The 19,885-nt window shown below is 38.3% G+C and overlaps 1 protein-coding gene across 1 annotated transcript in view; it reads right to left on the bottom strand.

The window, feature by feature from the left end:
* The window catches only part of LOC126234963 (uncharacterized), a 255,253-nt gene that overhangs the window by 173,752 nt on the left and 61,616 nt on the right, over nucleotides 1-19,885 (bottom strand). Inside the window, exon 8 of the mRNA XM_049943734.1 lies at nucleotides 14,276-14,578. Coding sequence (XP_049799691.1) covers nucleotides 14,276-14,578 — 303 coding nt within the window. The remainder of the gene's footprint in view (nucleotides 1-14,275; nucleotides 14,579-19,885) is intronic.

Below are 19,885 nucleotides of genomic sequence, written 5' to 3'. Positions count from 1 at the left end.
GCAAGATTTAAAAGCAAAAGGGAATCCCAAGTCCATTGAGCAGTAATGCAACAGATACATACCAATGGTAGGCAATGAAAACCTCGTAACTTCATTTTGTTACATTTTACAGGAAAAGCTAAAACGGTTTCTTAAAAAATAATTTAAAGTGATACAGATAATATTGCTACATGTGTCACTATATAGTAGAAGCCTAGTTATTGAACAGGCTACAAAAATCCATGCACTTTGAATCTCTTTTTGATAGTGGAATTACTGGTTACAGGAATTACGAGGGTTTCACAGACAGATGGAGTAAAGAGGTTTTCGTTGCCTACCATCAATACACAGAGTAAGAAAGTAGTATAATAGGAACTGTGAGAGGCAGGGAACTAATTTTTTATTGGACACAGGGGCGTAAGTATCAGAGGCAAGTCAGGACCTTGTAGATCGGAAGCAGTTAAGGCCACCATGCTACAGGTTGTATGGAGTAGGAGACAATGACATGAAGTCATTAGAGTCAGCATTATTAATTGCCAGGAAGAAACAGTTCAATTTAAATAATATGTGGAGGTAGAGCCGCTCGTAACCAAAGGTTACTGTATGATTCTGGGGTTGGACTTTCTATCAAAACATCACGCCAAAACTGACCTTCAGTAACATATGGTAGAACTTAGAGGGACGATGTTCCAGCTACAGGCACTGTCACCAGCATAGTACTGTCACAAGGTTTGTATAACCTAATGGATGAATCAATTAAACTGTGTACAAAAACATTAAAGCTTGATTCACACTATATTGTGCCAGAGGGCACTGGGAAGTCACTCTGGGTGAGTGTAGAACCTGAGTTACTTGTCGATATCTGGTATATAATACAGTCACTAGACAATAACAATGACTGGATACATCATGTTATTCTGAAAGAAGTAGAATTGTACAAGTACAGGAGAGAGAGAGAGAACAGTAAAATGGTAGAAAACTACCAGAGAGACCGACCGATAGGTGCCAATGCAAATTTGGACATCCTGGAGGAGGAGGACTGGAGCATTTTGGATGTGGATCATGATCAGATGCAGGCCACCATTAAAACTGAACTATGTACGAAGGCAGAGAATCTGGAAGGACAAGACAGTGTGGATAGCTAAAGTTTGCATCATGTAAGAAGGCAGCCAAATTTTCAGCCGTTCTGCGCATCCCCTCCACTAGCAGCCAATAATATTCCTTCTCTGTCCGAGTGGCTAGCAGAGAGTTACAGCTAGAGAGTGAGAATCTCGTTCCTACAGGCTGCACTGTTGCCGTACTTCGTGACAACCAAATTATTCATTCCCTATCAATTTTTTTTTCCTTTTTTTTCCTTGCAGTAGTATAGCTGTCAATGTATATCTTGTAAACGTTTAAGTGTGGTTAAAAGAAAAGTCAGGTGACAGCATTAAATGTGAAGTGCTTCGCAAACAGGCGAGGGGGATTATTTACCGCATTTGTAACTTTTTCAAAGATGAATTTAAAAGCAGGTCTCCTACTCTTGACACTGGAAAACACAAGAACAGACTCCAGAACAATGTGGTGCCAGCAGGAGAACTGTAAAGAGAAATGCAAACGAAAGTGCCAGATCTGTAAGAATCGTAGAAACAGTTGGTTTCGTGTCACCTGGAAAGCATCGAAATCGCAAGGAACCTGTAACACGAATGGATGGTTTTGAAAACAATGCTTTAAAGTGCTCCGTGTTAATGATGAATGCCCGACATAACAAAAACGTGTTACAGTTATGCAAAGCTTCGATGGTAAGTGCTTCATCACGGTAAAGAATTTTAAAAGATGTTGGTTCCAGATATGTTATGAAGAGAGTTTTTAGTTCACAGAAGCTACTTAGGTGCAGCACAAACTACATCCCATATAAAGACTGACAATACAAGAGGAGGAGGTAGTTCAAAAGTGTATTACCTTGAGAAAACAAGGGTTAATTAGAATCATTCCAAGAAGAGCTGCTGGAAAATGAGTGATGGTACTGGTGGTTTTAAAGTTCTCATAGGGATAGGTTCTCAGATAATTATTCTGCATGCTGACTCTTCTTCTGGTTTTCTTCCTGAGAATAAACTTGTATTTATGTGTAAGAAAAACAGTAGATTACCATTCGGCAATGAACGGTGTTAGTTCTGTGAAGTGATTCACAATTCTTGTCATACCTTGCTTCAAAGTCAGTCATTGCCAGTTATAATTCAACTGTTATAGAGGAAACATCAAGTACAAACATAAGAAAAGCTGATATTTTTCCCCGGCTTAAAAATAAAAATATTAAGCACCATATAAAACAGACTCTTGCCCATCTCCTGCAGCTTGTTAATTTATACAAGTCACATGACAGAACGTACAAACTTGACTTCCTTGCACGTGAATGGGATTAGACAGTTTTGCATTTACCCATGTGTCACTGTCATTGTAGCCCCATGGAATGAATTTGGGCAAAGTACTTCAAGGCTATGTGGAAGAAAAAAACAAAACATTCAAGATAACATGCAGTGAATCACTTGAACATGAGGCAATGCACAATGAGGTAACAGACAACATCCCACTTGTAGTGTGGGCACAGTCCGTGTGGCATGCTGAAAAGCTTCAGAAAGAAGAATTTTCAGGGAAGTGATGATGGACACAAGCCTTGAATTATCATCACAAATTTACAGTCAGATTGTTCGGGAACAGACTCAAAATAGAAGTGATGATGGTATTATGATGCAGATTTTGGAACAAAAAAATAATATTTCTTAGTTTTAAAGACTCATGATTTTAAAAAAAATATGCTGGCAACGAATCATTTGCGTACATAATCATGGGAACTTCCTAGCCTTTTTGATTAGGACTTTGTATCCTTTTAATTATGTATACTATAATGTTCAACATATTGCCCGAGGAAAAGTTAAGCTTCTCCCACCACGTTGTAAACCTCTGTCATTTTCCAGGCACAAACTGGATAAGACCCAAAAATGACAGTAACTGTTACTTGCTGAGATATTGGTGGTTTTTGATGTTATTGGTCTGATTCCCTGGAGTTATTTGTAGACAGTAGTTGATCGTTTGCTTGTTCAATGGATTATAAATGCGGTCTCTCACTGTAATATCGAATGTGTTAGTTTACACTCTTAATGTCCATTAACAACGAAAAATATGACAACTTACTGACCATTTTTACAATAATCTTTTCTACCACTAATTCTTTTTTGCACGCAGTGATTACACTTAACTATAGTCAAACACACACACACACACACACCATTGAGCAGAAGCAGTTGTCAAGCAAATATAATGATTTCAGTTTGTGCCTGAAGTTAATTTTGTTGTGTATTAAATTTTTACTTATAATGCAGTTCAAATTGCAATAAATGGTAATTATTGCAAGCAGTTTCAATTACTTTGTCATTAGACAATTGTCATTTTGAGAAAAATTGTACTTCACGTTTTCACAAAGCTTTGTCAGTTGTTCTCTCTTCCCGACGTCACGCTGAGTAAATCTATGGAGCAGTGGACGCAACATCATCAGGTCATGAATTAATATTTCTCTCGTGGTGACTGATCGAAATCGGTTTTAATACTTATTATTCCCCTCATAGATTTGAACATATAACACAATGTAAATAGGCAAATAAGCCTCACTGTTGTCCACAGCAATGCAGTTCTGCAACTGGACTTTATTTGCCCGCTCTCTGCTACCGCGCATGCGCAGTTCTCATCTCCTCACACTTTTTTTCCGCTCCGTCTCTATGCACGGAAGCGCCATGCTAGGTGACACAGGGTATAGTAGAGTTTGACAATTTATTTTATCCTTGGAGTCCATTACTGGTATCATCCATAACACAGCACCAAATTCCAATAGGATACGAGATGCCGGTGCTGCTGCCAGTACCAGTATATCAGAAACTGTATTGTGTACCTCAGCATTTAACACCAATTATGGAGGATTTCATTAACCCCGAGCTAGCTGATTAAATAATAGAGGAGAACACTAGTCCATGTGGGGGCAGCTGCTGTGGTCACACCCAAAAAGTCAGCAGACAGTTCTGGGAAATATAGATTCTGCTGTGACTACCGACACCTTAATAGTAAGATGGTAACCGACGGATACCCCATTCCCAATATCATGGAGACCATCAATAACTCGGGGCATTGCTGGTACTTCTCTAGCACAGATTTAAGGAGCACATACTATCAGTTAAAAACGTTTCCAATGGACTGGAGGAAGACAGCACTTTCAGTCCCCTGAAGTCGTTATCAATACCAGGGACATAATTTGGACTGGAGAATGTACGAGCAACATTTCACTGACTGCTGGACAAGGTGATGAAAAGACTGATACCTTGTCAATGTTTGGTGTACCTCGATGATATAACTGTGTTCTCAAGAAATATGAGGGAGCGATATGAGTGAGCCTATACTGCAGATAAGAGTGGATTTTAAAAGATTATGTGGCACACATCTTACATTAAGTACAGAGAAGTGTCTTTTGCCTAGTAGGAAGTACAGTACTTAGGATACATTTAGAAAAGAAGGAGTAAGGACAGACCCGGGGTTGGTACAAAAAGCTGAAGATTTTCCAGTTGCTAAAATGAGCAATGAGTTATTATAGTTTTTAGGATTGTCCAATAATTATAGGAAATTTGTGAAGGGTTCTGCAGATATACACAACCTTCCACGCAAGCACCGAAAAAATGCATGAAATTTGAATGTGAAATTTGGACAGGTCAGATTATAAGAAATCTTACTAATATTGACGCACTCTAACTATTCTGTGTACAACATCTCAGAGGTGGTGGTGAATTGCTACGCGCAGGGTAGGTTCTCAGGAGGGAAGAGACTGGAACTGTACCCTAGTTGATTATTGATTAATGGAACAGCTTGTGACACAATGGGACCAACATTCCAGCTGTCAGCCACTGATACAGGAGTCACCACATTGAACATAACACAGCCACAGCTATACTGATCAGAGGAACTGATGGGAGTGTTCTCAGCACAAAATTTGACCTTTCCTAGTAATACCTTGGGCAAGACCTAATCCTCTCCTTGCACCAGCTCATAGAGACCCAAGAACAGTATATTTCAGCAGAGCAGATGCTACATAATGTGATGCAATATAGGGAGAAACAATGTTGTATGGTCATGACCTTGGACATCAGAATATCCAGTACCTTAGTAGCTCTCACTCTGTTTTGTGCAACCTTCATCTATCTGACGCAGAGAGCCGCCCATCCAAGTGACACCTTCCTCCCTTACTCCTTCCCTAGTAGTGCAGATCCCAGTGGACTGGATCCCCAATCCTGTATGATTGTCAGGAAATGGAAATAAAGAGAGTCAACATTGTTGTGTGCAGGGATATTTAAAATGAGCAGTGTTAAGGAATGTATCCCTAGTATTCAAAACATTGCAAAGCACTAGTGCACAGGGCAAGCTGCCCATGGTTAAGATTAAGCAACATGTAGGGAGATTCAAAGGTAATGGTAGCAGTAGTAAGTTGTGTTGAAAAATGTTATTAGGATCTGCCTGCCTGTTGCAAGTGAGAGCAGAAAATTTAGTCTACTAGTTGTAACAGAAGACTTACGATGATAATGAAGCTTATTTACACATGGGGTAGAATGCTACACCTGTAAAGTAAACTAACAGCACCTGAATCTTGTGCTTCAAACCCCCTAGTACTTCAGAAGACAAAATTGTAAATATTGCACACTGCAATCCAAGCATGCTAAGTTATGTTGCAAAACAGTCTAGGGCTGTAACCAGATCTTCCAGAAGAGGGAGGTAATGCAGCACTGCCACTATTTTCTGGGTGTTACTGCAGAAACTAGCAGTTCAGCCACAGCAGTTAAAAGATAGCCAGCAGGCACTAAAGTGTCAGCATGCTGGCTGCAGCAACAGGGCTGTTTATACATCACAAAGCACACTAGGCCAAGCACCACAATATTGCAACACAATGGTAAAATGGAGCTCTTGCAGGATGAGCAAAGCCATTTTCACACCACTGGGCCGCATATTTGTGGGCTGCAAGGCAGTGTAAATAACATTAATTTCAGAAGAAGGATGACTACAGTGCCCATGGGGATGAGAGGGCTTCGCCAGATGACCATCATCCATAGACTTGATGCCTCTCTACCAACAGGCTGCCTCCTGGCCCACTTCCACAGTGACCTGATCCCTGCGCTGGAGGGCAGCTTACCACCACCAGAGCAATACAGTCAGCATGATTCTGTGCTGGGGCGCCTAGGTGTCACATATTGTTACTTGTAAGTGAACACCCACCACCTGAGGCTGGCACCTCTTTCGGAAAGCCAACAGTCTTCCATACCACTGGCTCCATTTGCAAATGCCCATGTCATGCTAACTGGGGTGCATGCCGCTGCATAAAGTCCTCGCCACATGCTGCGAGGGGATGTGGTCACTGCCTCCTCCAAGACGCTACAAGTGTAGTTGAGTGAGTAGCATTGAAATGTCTTGGCTTTTGATGCTGATTGTCTAAGCTACCAACAGCCTCCCTCACCATGACCTGCCACCACAACCCTGCACTGCAAGTGTCCATACACCTCAGGTCCACTTCACGCAGTTGAGACACTTTCGAAGTTTATAAAACTGTACTCTATACCCTTTAGCAAACTGACCAATGATTCTTTGGTGCATATTGGAAAACCAAAAGCTATTCTTACTGATAATGGGGCACAATTTAAGTCGAAAATGTGGGCTGGACGAATGTTTAATAAAGGGACTATTGTGATTCACACCTCATCTTACCATACAGCCGTGAACCCTGTTGGGGGAAAATTTGCAAGCTAGGAAGATTTTGTCACACATATTTCCACCATAATCACAGGACGTGGGGCAGGTATGTTGAGGAATTTGAAGGTATAATTAATTCCCTAATGTGTGGGCCTACTGGTTTCAGATCAGCAAAAATATTACTGGCCAGGACCGCAGCATAGTCCTGCATTGCAATAAAGAAAAAGCAAATGCGGGAAAATGTGTGGAAGGACGAAAAGGTATGAACATGTTACCACAATCTTGCCTTTACATAAACCCATGAGAAATTAGGTGAAGTTAACAAGATTTCCAAGTTTACATTTAGATATCATGGCCCTTTGAGAATTATCAGCATGCTCCATATGCTGACCGTCTTTTGTATCCAACTTCTGGCAGATAATTTGGCATATGTGCTATTGCGGATTTAAAACTACATCAACAAAGAACTGATTAGATTAATGATACATGTTAGGATAATATATATAAATGTGATGATGCTTTCCTTCACATGCCATCCGATAAGCCTCCCCTGAACCTGGGTTCTGGGCACCTTTTCCAAACTCTCCCCATTTCCTAAACTTCACCAGTTCTTTTTCTTCACCCGTCTTCAACCCTTCAGCCAGAAGGATGAGCCACTAGCTCTGAAGCTTGTGAATTTAAATACCTTTATACATGTGTTCTCCTGCCACCGCTTGGCAACTAGATTTTGTATCTGTCGAAATACATTCTATTTTCAAAAATTCTTTACTTTTGTTGATGATTAATCAGTTATTTTGACTACATAGTCAACTGCATTTTTTTTTCTTTTTCTTCTAATTGAGTAGAAGTTATTCTTCAAACAGGAGCAATGTTCTAATCCATCTACAAACCCAAACAAAGATAAAGTAAATTTATGAAAATATTTTCACTGTAACATACAATACAAGAAATGTTTTAACTATAGGATATTACTAACAGAATTTGTGTGTGAAATGGTTTTCGGTGCAATTAGACTGGTTGTACAACTTATACGTATCTGCTTTGCAGAAAATATGGACAGTGTAGAATAAACCACAGCATTAATTTTAAAAACAAGACGGTGTCATTGGAAGAAAAGGAGGTGTAAGTATAAGGGACTCGAATGCGTCAAATGTGGAAAGACATTCGAGCAATGGATCTGCATGAACAATAAGATCAGACATGCCAAAGTGGAAGCGGCAACAATGCAATGACTGGATTGAGATGTGACTGGCTCATGTACACACAAAAGTGTCACTATGCAGACGTTTACTGAGTGCAAATTTGTTTTTCAAAAAAATAATTATTATTTATTTTGGATCCCTTTCTGTGATTACAAATATGTTTTTTGTGAGTTGAAACAAGTATATTCGCCTTGCAGTTTAACTACTGCATAAAAAATTTCAAAGTAACTTTGACTGTCACACTGTAGTCAGAAGTTATTAGGTTGGTGCATAAGTTTGTAGCGTTTTTGTTTTGCATTTTGGTATTCTAGCCACTATGGGTTTATTTATCAATTACCATTTTTTATTTGTAGTTCATTGTTGTTATTTGAGTTTACATACTAACATTTCATCATTTGGAGATAGTGAATGGGGCTGTGGACACTAGAAAATTGAGTGCCAAGTGGAGAAATCTGAACATTTCTGACATATTCTGCTGTTTGAGTTCAATAGCGTGGTGACAGCAGCAGAGACAGCCAGAAACATTTTTGCCATGTATCAGGATAATGCCATTGGATGGAGCATGGCAAGAAAATCTTTCTCCCGTTTTTAGGAGGATTGCTTTGACATTAGTGACTCCCAAGGTTCAGAAAGACCTTCGGGGTTTAATGAAGATAGTTTAAATGCATTTATTCACAATGATACAACACATAAGTGTACTTGAGAACAGGCAAATATGATTAACTGTGATCATTCCACCATCGTGTGACATTTGCATGCAATGCGGAATGCTCAAAAATTGGGTGTACGGGTACCGCATGCTCTAAGCCAAAATCACAAAAACCATCAGATGGCCGTATGTGCATCTAAGCTTGCTCATCAGCAACTGGCTTATGAACAATTTTGACCATTCCTAAATTGTGTTGTTACTGGTGATGGGAAATAGTGTCTTTATGCTAACAAAAGGAAAGAAAGGAATGGTTGAGCCCAAACAAAGATCTGCATGCATCCACAAAAGATAATGTTATACATCTGGTGGAACAGCTATGGTGCAGTGCACCATGAATTGCTTCCCCAAGGTGTAATCATCATTGTTGACATATATTGTCAACAATGGAAATGTCTTGCAGATGTAATCCAAGAACAACGACCAGCAAGACTGTGACAAGTAATGCTACTTCATGACGATGCCAGCCGGCATTCTGCTAGACTGACAAAAAACATAATGCAGGAACTGGGTTGGGAAGTCATTCCTTACCCACCTTATTTCACCTAATCTTGCACCCTCAGATTTTCAAATTTTTCCGCTCTCTATTGAACAAGCATCAAGGAACTTCCCTTCAGGATGAAAATGCACTCTGAACATGTCTAAACAAGTTCTTCACCTCAAAAGCACATGATTTCTACTGTTGTCACCCCAGCATTGGCAGACTATATGTTCTTATTACAGTATGTTACACTTATATAGGCTGAAGAACATTTCCAATGTTTCATAATGTTGTTACTATACAGTATCTAAGTTATACTTAACTTTTTACCTTTATTAAAAATAATTTGATGATTTGTAAATATGTTTACACAATCAGAGACATACGAGTATAATTAGGACCTGGAGAGCACTACACATTTTTTTGGTCATTTCACTGAGTATGTCCTTTTCAGGGTAGATCAATGAAATGGGCACATGCAACATCACTTTTTTTTCCAGCATTTTCTTAAGCAGCAAATAACCTTGTACCAAGCTATTTTATTTCTCTATAACATCAAAATTTTATCTGTGAATAAAACATGTTTTCGATATTTGGTAAATATTTTGTAACACAATATTTAACAATCTTTGTAATTTTATGTAAATTATTATTACACTGGGTCATGACAATTAAGAAATATTAGGGAAAGTTACGTATTTTTATTTTTGTCAGACAGTATACTGTGATGGTAGCAACTCCTCTCGGTATTACTTAGTTATGTCAGAGTGAATGCTCAAAACTCCAGTACTAGCCACAATATAAAGTAGATGTGTGTAGCTTGAGCACGATAAGAAGTTGATCAGCGTGAGGCCAAGTCATATTTTATGGGACACAGTGGGGGCAACGTAAGTGGGCAGATGAATTAAGCTCAAAAGCCTGCACCAAATTTACCTGCTATTAACCAAAGTTTCTGATAATGACTGGAACAAATGTTGTCACAGATGTCGACACCATCCTCTCAACATCAATAACAACCTGTATGCTGTTCACAACAGTTTAGCTTAGAATTTTCATAAGGTACACTAAGTGAATATCACTGAGAAAAGTGGATAAGAAAGCTATTCATGTAAAATTCTAAGACCTTGAACTTGCAGTTAACTTCAATCATTGTAAAAAAGCTATTCATGTAAAATTCTAAGACCTTGATCTTGCAGTTAACTTCAATCATTGTTACCTAGACTATGATCCCGTACCTTTACTACTGTAATTTAACCAAGTGTTGTTCAAGAATATCTAACCTGCCAATTAATGAAACATTCAGTTTTGTTTGACTACAAAGTAATCCAAACTATACAGCAATAATTTTTCGGACAGTTGCTGAATGTAACAATTAATGACAATACAGAATACTATAAGTTGAATAGAAGTGCTATTAAAGTAACAGTAAGACAATTTGAATGCATTTTTTTCCATGATTGATTTTATGGAAGTGTTTTCTGCTGTCTGCTTGGTGGTTTATATTCCAGATTTATAAATGCATTGAATTTAGATTGTTGATATTATTTCATGTAAAAATCTCTAAATTGTTTGAAAGACTGGAATCCTATAATCTTGATCTGTGAAGCTGATCAGTTTTGCCTGTGTAGGTGAACATTACTGAGAGGTACTGCAAGTTGGATTGTAACAGGCAGTGGTGGCTCTTGCAAAATTATTACAATGTACTACAACACTGTGGCCTGTAGCCTTTTGACTTATAATGATACTTATCGTAACTGAATTCAATCTACTAATTTTATGTACATAAATTGAATAGTCCAAATAAATTTTAATTTTATATCATAGTTTAACACTGGTAGGAGTAAAACAAAATGGAAAAAATAATTTGGTACGTGCAGGAACTGAACCTGAGTTAACAAATTGCCAATCTATTCTTTAGATCACTCGCCCACAGCTGAATCATGACTATCGCGCTTTAAAAGTCACTTAAATGCTTTCAAATAATTAAGTAATTTGTGGCAAATGATTGTCTTCAGACTAAACATTTGTTCAGAGCATGATCTGCCCTTCCCAAAACACCTTGAAATCTGCCACCCGACATATTGTGTGTAATTTCAGATTAAACATTTGTTCAGAGCATGATCTGCCCTTCCCAAAACACCTTGAAATCTGCCACCCGACATATTGTGTGTAATTTCAGATTAAACATTTGTTCAGAGCATGATCTGCCCTTCCCAAAACACCTTGAAATTCACCTTGAAATCTGCCACCCAACATATTGTGTGTAATTTATCTTTAAGGTAACTCAGTCGCCATTAATTATCTTCTTTATGTGGAAGTCCTGCAAAGCAGTATCTCCGTAGAACTGTGCTTAACCCTGGAAAGACTTCACTCTTCTCCTTTGCAGCTGTCATTGGTGGAAGAAAAACATTATCTACTCTAATTACGAAATGATGTCAACATTTCATCATTGACTATCTTGTATTTGTTTCAATCAGTGTACAGATAACAATTACTTTGTAATTTGGAGCAGGTACAATAAAAATTAAATATAACATCCACCTTGAAGGCTCGACAAGAAGCAAGGAATATTTCATTTTAGAGCTTCCTTTGTTTGTTGCTAGAGGGAGGAGGAGGAGATTAGTTTTTAACATCTCGTCGGCAACGTGGCCTTTAGAGACAGAACATGAGCTCAGATTGGGGAAGGAGGTAGTTACACTACCGCCGATATAGCCCTCCACTTCATTGAATCACACAAACCCCCTCGCCCACACCGATAGTGTTTCATTAAGGCGGTGTCTCCTGAGGGAGATCGATCATACCACATGCTACAATTTGCCACCAGTAGTATCCTATACTCTCAATAATTTCAGAAATGACAACTTGGTCATTACATGTCAACTCACATAGGAAGAAAACACTTTCTAACCTACTACCTCGTATTTGGATGAAACTTGGTTTATTTGTTCTTCCTATGCAAATAAGTAACCATGACAAATTTTGACTTTTTATCTCCTGCCATTTTCATTTTATGGCACTTCAGAGTTTGGAAGTTTGGTCATTTTTAATATTGTGATAACATGTTTGCTAATATTTTAAAAATGAGCTAATATTTTTTAATTTAGCATTCAAACAATGTACAATTAGAAGTTGTCTTTATAATATAAGAATTGCAGAAAAAAATCTCATACCTTGGTTTTACATAATGGGATAAGGTATTTTGTTTTACAATCCTTATACCATACAGTATACAATGTCTAAATTTCACAATGTTTGGGTGCCAAAAAGAATGTAATTTATTTTCAAAATAACAGCAAGTGTAATTTTGTACCATCATAATGTTAGTAATCATTTAAATGAAAATCAATTTTTAATATACCACATTTTTTACACAGACTAGAAGTATAAAATAATTTCTCCTAGACTCATACAGATTCTGAACCCCACACATATAGTCCTGAAAATGTGTGATTTTGTACTTTTAACAATGAAAATACTTGTAAAATTTATCACGTAAAATATGGAGTGCTTGCAACAGATAATAGTAACAAGGTGAATTATTCACATATCAATAATGTACTGCATGCGTCCCACATTTTCCGTTATGAATCTTACAAATATTTTCGTAGTTATCAAAAATTCATAATCACGGATTTTCAAGACTACCTGTACGGGTTTAGGAAACTATCTGAAGGTAGGAGAAATTATTTTCCACTTTCCAGTCCAATTTAAAAACATGGTACATTAAAAACTGATTTTTATCCAAATAATTATTTTCTGCCTTTTAGTCTTGCGTGTGTGAATTTTTCAATCAATTTCAAACATTTTGCTGAGATTATAACAGAGACATGGGGTAAATTTGAGGTTTATTGCAGTTTCTCTCCACCTGAATCCAACCAATATATTGCTTCCTCCTAAGAGATCTGAGCTCACATGGAGGCTTACCAGAGATTGTTTTTCCCGTGACCCATTCACAACTGTAACAGTAAAAAAAGGGGGAAATGGCAGTGGTACACAAACACAAAGCACCTTCTGCCATACATCAGAAGAAAAGAAAGTGAGTTATGGTTGCATTTGGGTTTTCTTGAAATCTGTCTTACGTTTTGCATAAAACAGATTTCAAAACAACCCAAAACTTAAGTTGCACATGCGGAAAAGCGTCACGAGGAGCTCCCAATCTGAGGAAGATGATTCTATTATTCCATTGTCATCCAGTTCTCAGAAAGTTAGTTTAAAAAAATCAACTGCAAAATTTGTACCATACAGACAGACAATAAAGCAACCTAATAAAAAGAAACATATTTAAAACAACAAAACTTCCGGACTCTGAATTGCCATAAAAATGGGAATAGACAGAGATAAAATGCTATAATTTGGTATGGTTCCTCAACTTGTATGCAAACATTAAGTGCTCATCTTGGTTCTTATCACACACTGCTGCTTTTACTCCTGTCTAAAACCTTTAATAACCTTGTTCTCCTAAATGTATCACTAGTCAGAAGACACGAGATGAGTTAGTTTGTGACAAGCTCTCCCTTTGATGGGTTGGAGATTAAATCCGTGTCTTACTTGAATAACAAACTCATGTGAACACACACTTGCAGTACCTTATGCCAGTCCTTCAGATGTCTGATAAGCCTAATAAACCTTTGAAATGAAATCTCTGTAATGATGTAAGAAGTGTCTATCTGCAGTTTTTTTTTTCTCTGACACAAATGTGATATTGTGTTTTCAAGCGTGGCTGCGTGAGTAGGATAAATAAAATAATGTGTTCATTAATGTTAACACTAAGCATGTATACATATACTGTAAACTGACTCATTCCACATCATTTCGAAAGAAGAATCACTCAAATGATCTATGGAACTTGTAACTAACTAACCCTTTAATCATGAGAAACTAGTGACAAACTACAAACTTGGATTGGAGTAGGATAGAACACAAAATCAGCTGAGGAATTTTTCATAGGAATGAATAAGTTGTTAGCCATACATAATTCAGAGAAACTTCAGGAAACCTAAATCTGGATGTCTGGATTACGATTTAAATCCCTCTCCTGAAAGTAAATCCAGTCACTTTACATACTGCATCTCCTTGTTCAATAGTATTGCAGCACTGTCCATGTTTGTGTGGCAACATGGCTCTGATAAACAGAAAATGGTCTTCCCTACTTACCATTTTCAGGACTCTCAGCAGCCAATCTCAAGCTAAGATTTCCGTGCGCAGAGGGGGTAGACGGAGTGGGCAATGAGCCATCTGAGATGCGATTCCGCGCACTGCGAAGCCTCTGCTTTAGCGGCACCTCTCCTGGGGCTGGGGTCGACTCTTCATCCACGGAGTGGGAAGTCCGTGGCGTGTTCAGGCTCTCCTCTTCTGCTGCCACCTCACGGGGGTGGGGGCTGCCACTGCCAGTCTCCTCTGTGTCGCTCTCGCAGTCACCAGCCGCTGGACTTGAGCTGACTTCCTCCTCAATAGGACCTAACAGAAAAAAAAAATACTTCCAATAGTGTGACTTCCATTTTTAATAACAGCTGAAGAAGCAGCAGTCTCCCCCCCCCCCCCCCCCAAGGTAGTGACCTAGGCCAATTCATGTTCATCTGCACAAGCAGATTATAGCAGAATGAATTTTCACTGAGCAGCAGAGTGTGTGTGCTAATCTGAAACTTCGCAGCACATTAAGTCTATCTGCCAATCCCACACTCAAACCCAGAACCCTCAAATTTCATGGACACATGCTCTACCAACTAAGCTATCCAGGCATGACTGGTGATCTGTAGTTACAGATTTATTTCCACTAGTGCCTCTCTTCTGTCTTCCAAACTTTACAGATGACCTCCTGCATACCTCACAGGGCTAGGAGTCCTGGAACTAGGGATACTGTGTAGAAATTGTTTAGTCACGCAGCCTAGGGGATTGTTTCCTGAAGCTAGGTTCGAACACCTCAGTGATTTATTAGGGACAGTCCTTTTGCAGGTAGTACACCCCTTGTCTTTCCTTGACCTCTGAACTGATTTACCCAGCCACTTACTGAAGGTTCTGCCGTTTAACACATGCTCCGACCCACGGAGCATGTCAACATTTTTCACATTAAGAAATCATCCCCAAAGGTGGATGATGCAATAGAATACAGATAATATCCTTGGTCTGACGAGATTAAATTCCAGATTTTTTGTATTTGTAGTCTGGCATTGAATCAGCTATTTCCCCCTGTTAATGTGTAGCTTGGCTCCATAATGAGTCTTCAACACTGTGACTGGGTGGGCACTTCTAAAGAATTTCAATCGTCCAGTCTCATCCACTTCACACGCTCCTTAGAAGATTTCCTGCACACCTTGCTGAACTAGTAATTGCAGGAGAAAGGGTACAATGGATAAGCGGCTTAGAAACAGTTTGTGAATTATTTCCTCCTGAATTAATATTTCACCTTACAGCTGAGTGTGTTCTGTTTTGAAAATTCACAAAAATCCTCTTGCATATCTTGTGGATCTCACAGTCCCACAACAAAGGATATTGTGGAGAAATGGGTTAGCAACAGTATGGGGGATTGTTTCCAGGATTAACAACACTGCAGTATAAAGCACCCCTTTTTGAAATTTCCTGGCAGATGCTGGGATAGTTGCGCACAGTTTTCATTTGCCAGAAAGTTTCAAAAGAGTGCACATTTAGCTGCAATGTGAAAGATTCATTCTGTTAATTACAAGCACCTCTCACACTCTCAACACCTGGGAAGCCCATCTCATTTCAGTTAAAACACAGGTACATTTTTCATAATCAATTACAATAAACCAGTAATAAATGAAAACATAATTAATATAGAAAAGTTGACAGTACAAATTAAGAAGAAAAGGTAGCAATAGTTAAATACCCTTTAAAAAGAACAAAATAACCCAAACCCTATCATTTAATTTTAGGCGTTAAAAAAATTTTGTTCCATACAAAGCAGAGTACTTTAGAGAAATCCATACCATTTGCAAATGCCAAATAGTTCTGCATTGACAGCTGTGTGGCAGAAGAGTGGGAGTAGCATGTGCAATTAAGGCATATATTTTGTTAACACTTTCTGCATACAATGACCAAAAGTCCAAAAATTTTTGTTCAACAGACAAATAAAGTGAAGCCCAATGAATATGGTGAGACATAGCCAGAAACATTAGGGGTGAAGGAAAACTGTCATGGGCAAGCAATACAAATGAATCTGCCCAAGGTTATGCCTTTCACTTTATTTTCTCAAGTTGTGATTTGCTCTTCCAGTACAAGAATGTACAATGTGGAAGAAAGTCCACTGCCTTGTCTCACTCCAGTTTTAATATCAAAATATCTAGACACTTAGTCTAGGAATTTAAGGTTTAATGAGGTTTGTCACTGTTTGTTTGGTCAAATCTCTTGTGTTCTAGTCCACTTTAAATTACTCTACTATACCACAAAAGTGTATGCCTTCCTTACTGAATCACAAGCATTTTTGTAATACGGACATATTATGACCATAGGACTGTCGTTAATGTTTTATAAGACGTCTTAAAATTTAGGATCTGTTTTGCAAAGGTTATGCCTTTCCTGAATATTTTACAATATTCCCCATTTGGTTGATCACCCAATGTTTCAAAGTCTCTTAAGTTTGAGTCTTGAACTATTTTCAAAGATGCTACTATAGAAATATCCTATACAGTCATAATAATGTGAAATAAGTATCAGAGTACTTATTCCATAACATTAATGCAGTTACAATGAGGGAGTGTGGGGTTCAAATTAACTGACAATAATATGAAGTGCAGTCTACAATAATATTATGTAACAACAAATTTTTCAAAGACAAAAATGTGCGAAGAAAGTCTAATCTTGTCTTTACAATTCCAATGGAAGCGACATGTAGGAATTTTTTGTATATTCCTAGACACAATACTTACAGTTGGTTCTTGAAAATTTTCACAATAGCATCAGCATAAAAACCATCAGTATGATTGAAAACATGGGCTTACACTGCCATTTCAAACATACTGTGTTATAATTGTATAAAAATTTATAGAGTTTAATTAAGCATTGCACAAAAGAACTTCAGGAGTACGGCTGATACAATAATGATCAGTTATAAATTATAAGATCTCAGTAAACTCCATGGCTGTTACTCAATTAGAGATTACTGGAGAAGACTGCAAACAGCCACAAATGCTTTTGAAACGTTATATTATGATAATTGGTTCCCAACTATGCTCATGCACAGATGTATACATCTACATACATATTCCACAAGCCACAGTATGGCAACGGGTATTTAGTACCACTACTAGTCATTTCCCTTCCTGTTCCATTCATAGACAGAGCAAGAGAAAAAAAAACTGCCTGTATGCCTCTGTACAAGCTCTAATCTCTCTCATCTTATCTTTGTGGTCTTTGGACGAAATGTAGATTTGCAGCACTAGAACCATTCTACAGTCAGCTTCAAATGCCAGATCCCTAAATTTTTCCAATAGCGTTTCACAAAAAGAAAATTGTCTTCCCTCCAGGAATTGCCATTACAGTTCACAATGCATCTTCATAGTACTCATGTGTTGATCAAACTTACCAGTAACAAATCTAGCAGCCCACCTACAAATTTTATCCAACCTGGTGGGGACACCAACAACTCACAAATGGTCAGCAATTCGCTTTGCCTATTGCCATCCTAATATGCATATTCCATTTCATATTGCTTTGCAACATTACACCCAGATATTTAATCATTGTGGCTGTGTCAAGCAGCATACTATTAACGCTGTATTCAAACTATATGGGATTTTTTTCCTACTCACCTGCATTAACTTACACTGTTCTTCATTTAGAGCTAGCTGCCATTTATCACACCATGCAGAAATTCTGTCTAAGTCATCTTGTGTCCTTCTAAACCCGGGCCACTGAAACGTGACACTTCAAGGTCACACCCCAAGTGCCATAAAGTTGGCAATATAACTGACAAACAGGTGAGGAACGCGGGCGCTGCATCTTCTGAACAATAACAGCACCGAACAAAAGCCGGTTCCGGCATCGATGCCATGTTACCGGCTTCAAGTGAAGTCAAGGTGTACATTAGAAGTTTAGAAGTAACAACAAGACTTTTATTATAACAGAAGTGGAAAGACTGGTACATGAAGGTCTTACTACTGTAGATGCTACCTCATGGAGGAAAAAAGTAGACCATGTTGCTAAACTCATAAGAGAAGTAAAGGCTATAGATGACATTGTAAATGAAAATGAACAATTAATGATTTCTCTTAATGATGATGACGACAATGACGATGATGATGATGATGATGATGATGATGATGACGACGACGACGACGACGACGAAGACAACAGCTTTGGTGCCGTTTCTGATGATAGTGAAGGGGATCTGCATGGAATTGCGCCATTCACATCGTAAATTGGTGAATGTAAATGTATACAGAATTAATTCTTTCTCTCTGCAATCGGATATGCTAAGCGTGTATTGCTTCATTTCTCTCTATGAGTGTGGATAATGTGTTCTTTGGTATGTTTAGGTTTACATTATTATACAACGTTTTACATGCAGCCATTACGGTAACAATTCGGAACGACTTTTCACAGATACTGTCATAAATTTTGGGTGTTTTTATTTACAAGCTTCATATACTCTCAAATGCTTAGTCTCCGTCGCCGTTCTCTCCATTGTTAGAAAAACGTACCTACTCTGTTGCACTTACGTATAAACATTGATTGTAGCTTACACCTACAAAACGTACTTCGGAGTTGTGGGCATATGCTGTGGCAGCAATTGCAACCTCACAATTGCAGTATAACCAACTACACGCGTGCTGTCAAGTGACCAAGTTTCACTGGCCCAGGTATACAATCTTATAACAACTGCCACCTTCCCATACACCACAGTGTGATCAGCAAACAGCCACAGATTGCTGCTCATTCTGTCTGCCAGATCACTTATGAACACAAAGAAAAAAAGTGAACATATCACAATTCCCTGGGGCACCCCTGATGATACCCTTGCCTCTGATGAACACTTGCTGTTGAGGACAGTGTACTGGATTCTTTTACTTAAGAAGACTTTGAGCCATGCACATATCTGGGATTGTACTCTGTATGCTTGAACCTATTTTAACTATCTGTAATGGGGCACTATGTCAATGCTTTCCAAAAATCTAGGAATATGGAATCTATCTGCTGCCCTTCATACATGATTCGGGGCATTATATAAGTAAAAGGCAAGCTGAGTTTCACATGAGCGATGTTATTTTGTGAACAGAAGGTTTTCTGTCTCAACGAAATTTATTATATTCAAACTCAGAATATGCTCCAAATTATGCAGCAAACCAATGTTAAGGATTTTGGTCTGTAATTGTGCAGGTCAGTTCTTTTACCTTCTTATACACATGAGTCACTTTATTTCCAGTTATCTTGTGAGTTTGCACTGAGTGAAAGATTCACAATAAATGAAAGGTGAGTAAAAGGTCAATGCTGCAGAATACCCACTATAACTGAATTGGGATTCTATCTGCACCTGGAAACTTATATGTTTCAATTCTTTCAGTTGCTTCTCTACTTCAAGGATACCTATTATTATTTCCTCCATAAGGGAGTCTGTGTGGCAAGTCAAACGGTGGAATGTCTGTACGATCCCCCTAAATGTATTTCTTTAGCTCTTTTTCTGTCTTCTACTGCTTTATATGACTGTTCAATAAGTAACCAGATAGAAGGCTTCAACCCACTTAGCATTTTACATAGTACCAGAATTTTTTCACGTTCTCAGCAAGATCTTCTACTGAGAATGCAACAATC

This window comes from Schistocerca nitens, chromosome 1 (genome assembly GCF_023898315.1).
Source record: "Schistocerca nitens isolate TAMUIC-IGC-003100 chromosome 1, iqSchNite1.1, whole genome shotgun sequence".
Taxonomy (NCBI): Eukaryota; Metazoa; Arthropoda; class Insecta; order Orthoptera; family Acrididae; genus Schistocerca; species Schistocerca nitens.
The sequence above is the reverse complement of the archived record's forward strand: the minus strand, read 5'-3'. Positions and strand labels throughout refer to the sequence as shown.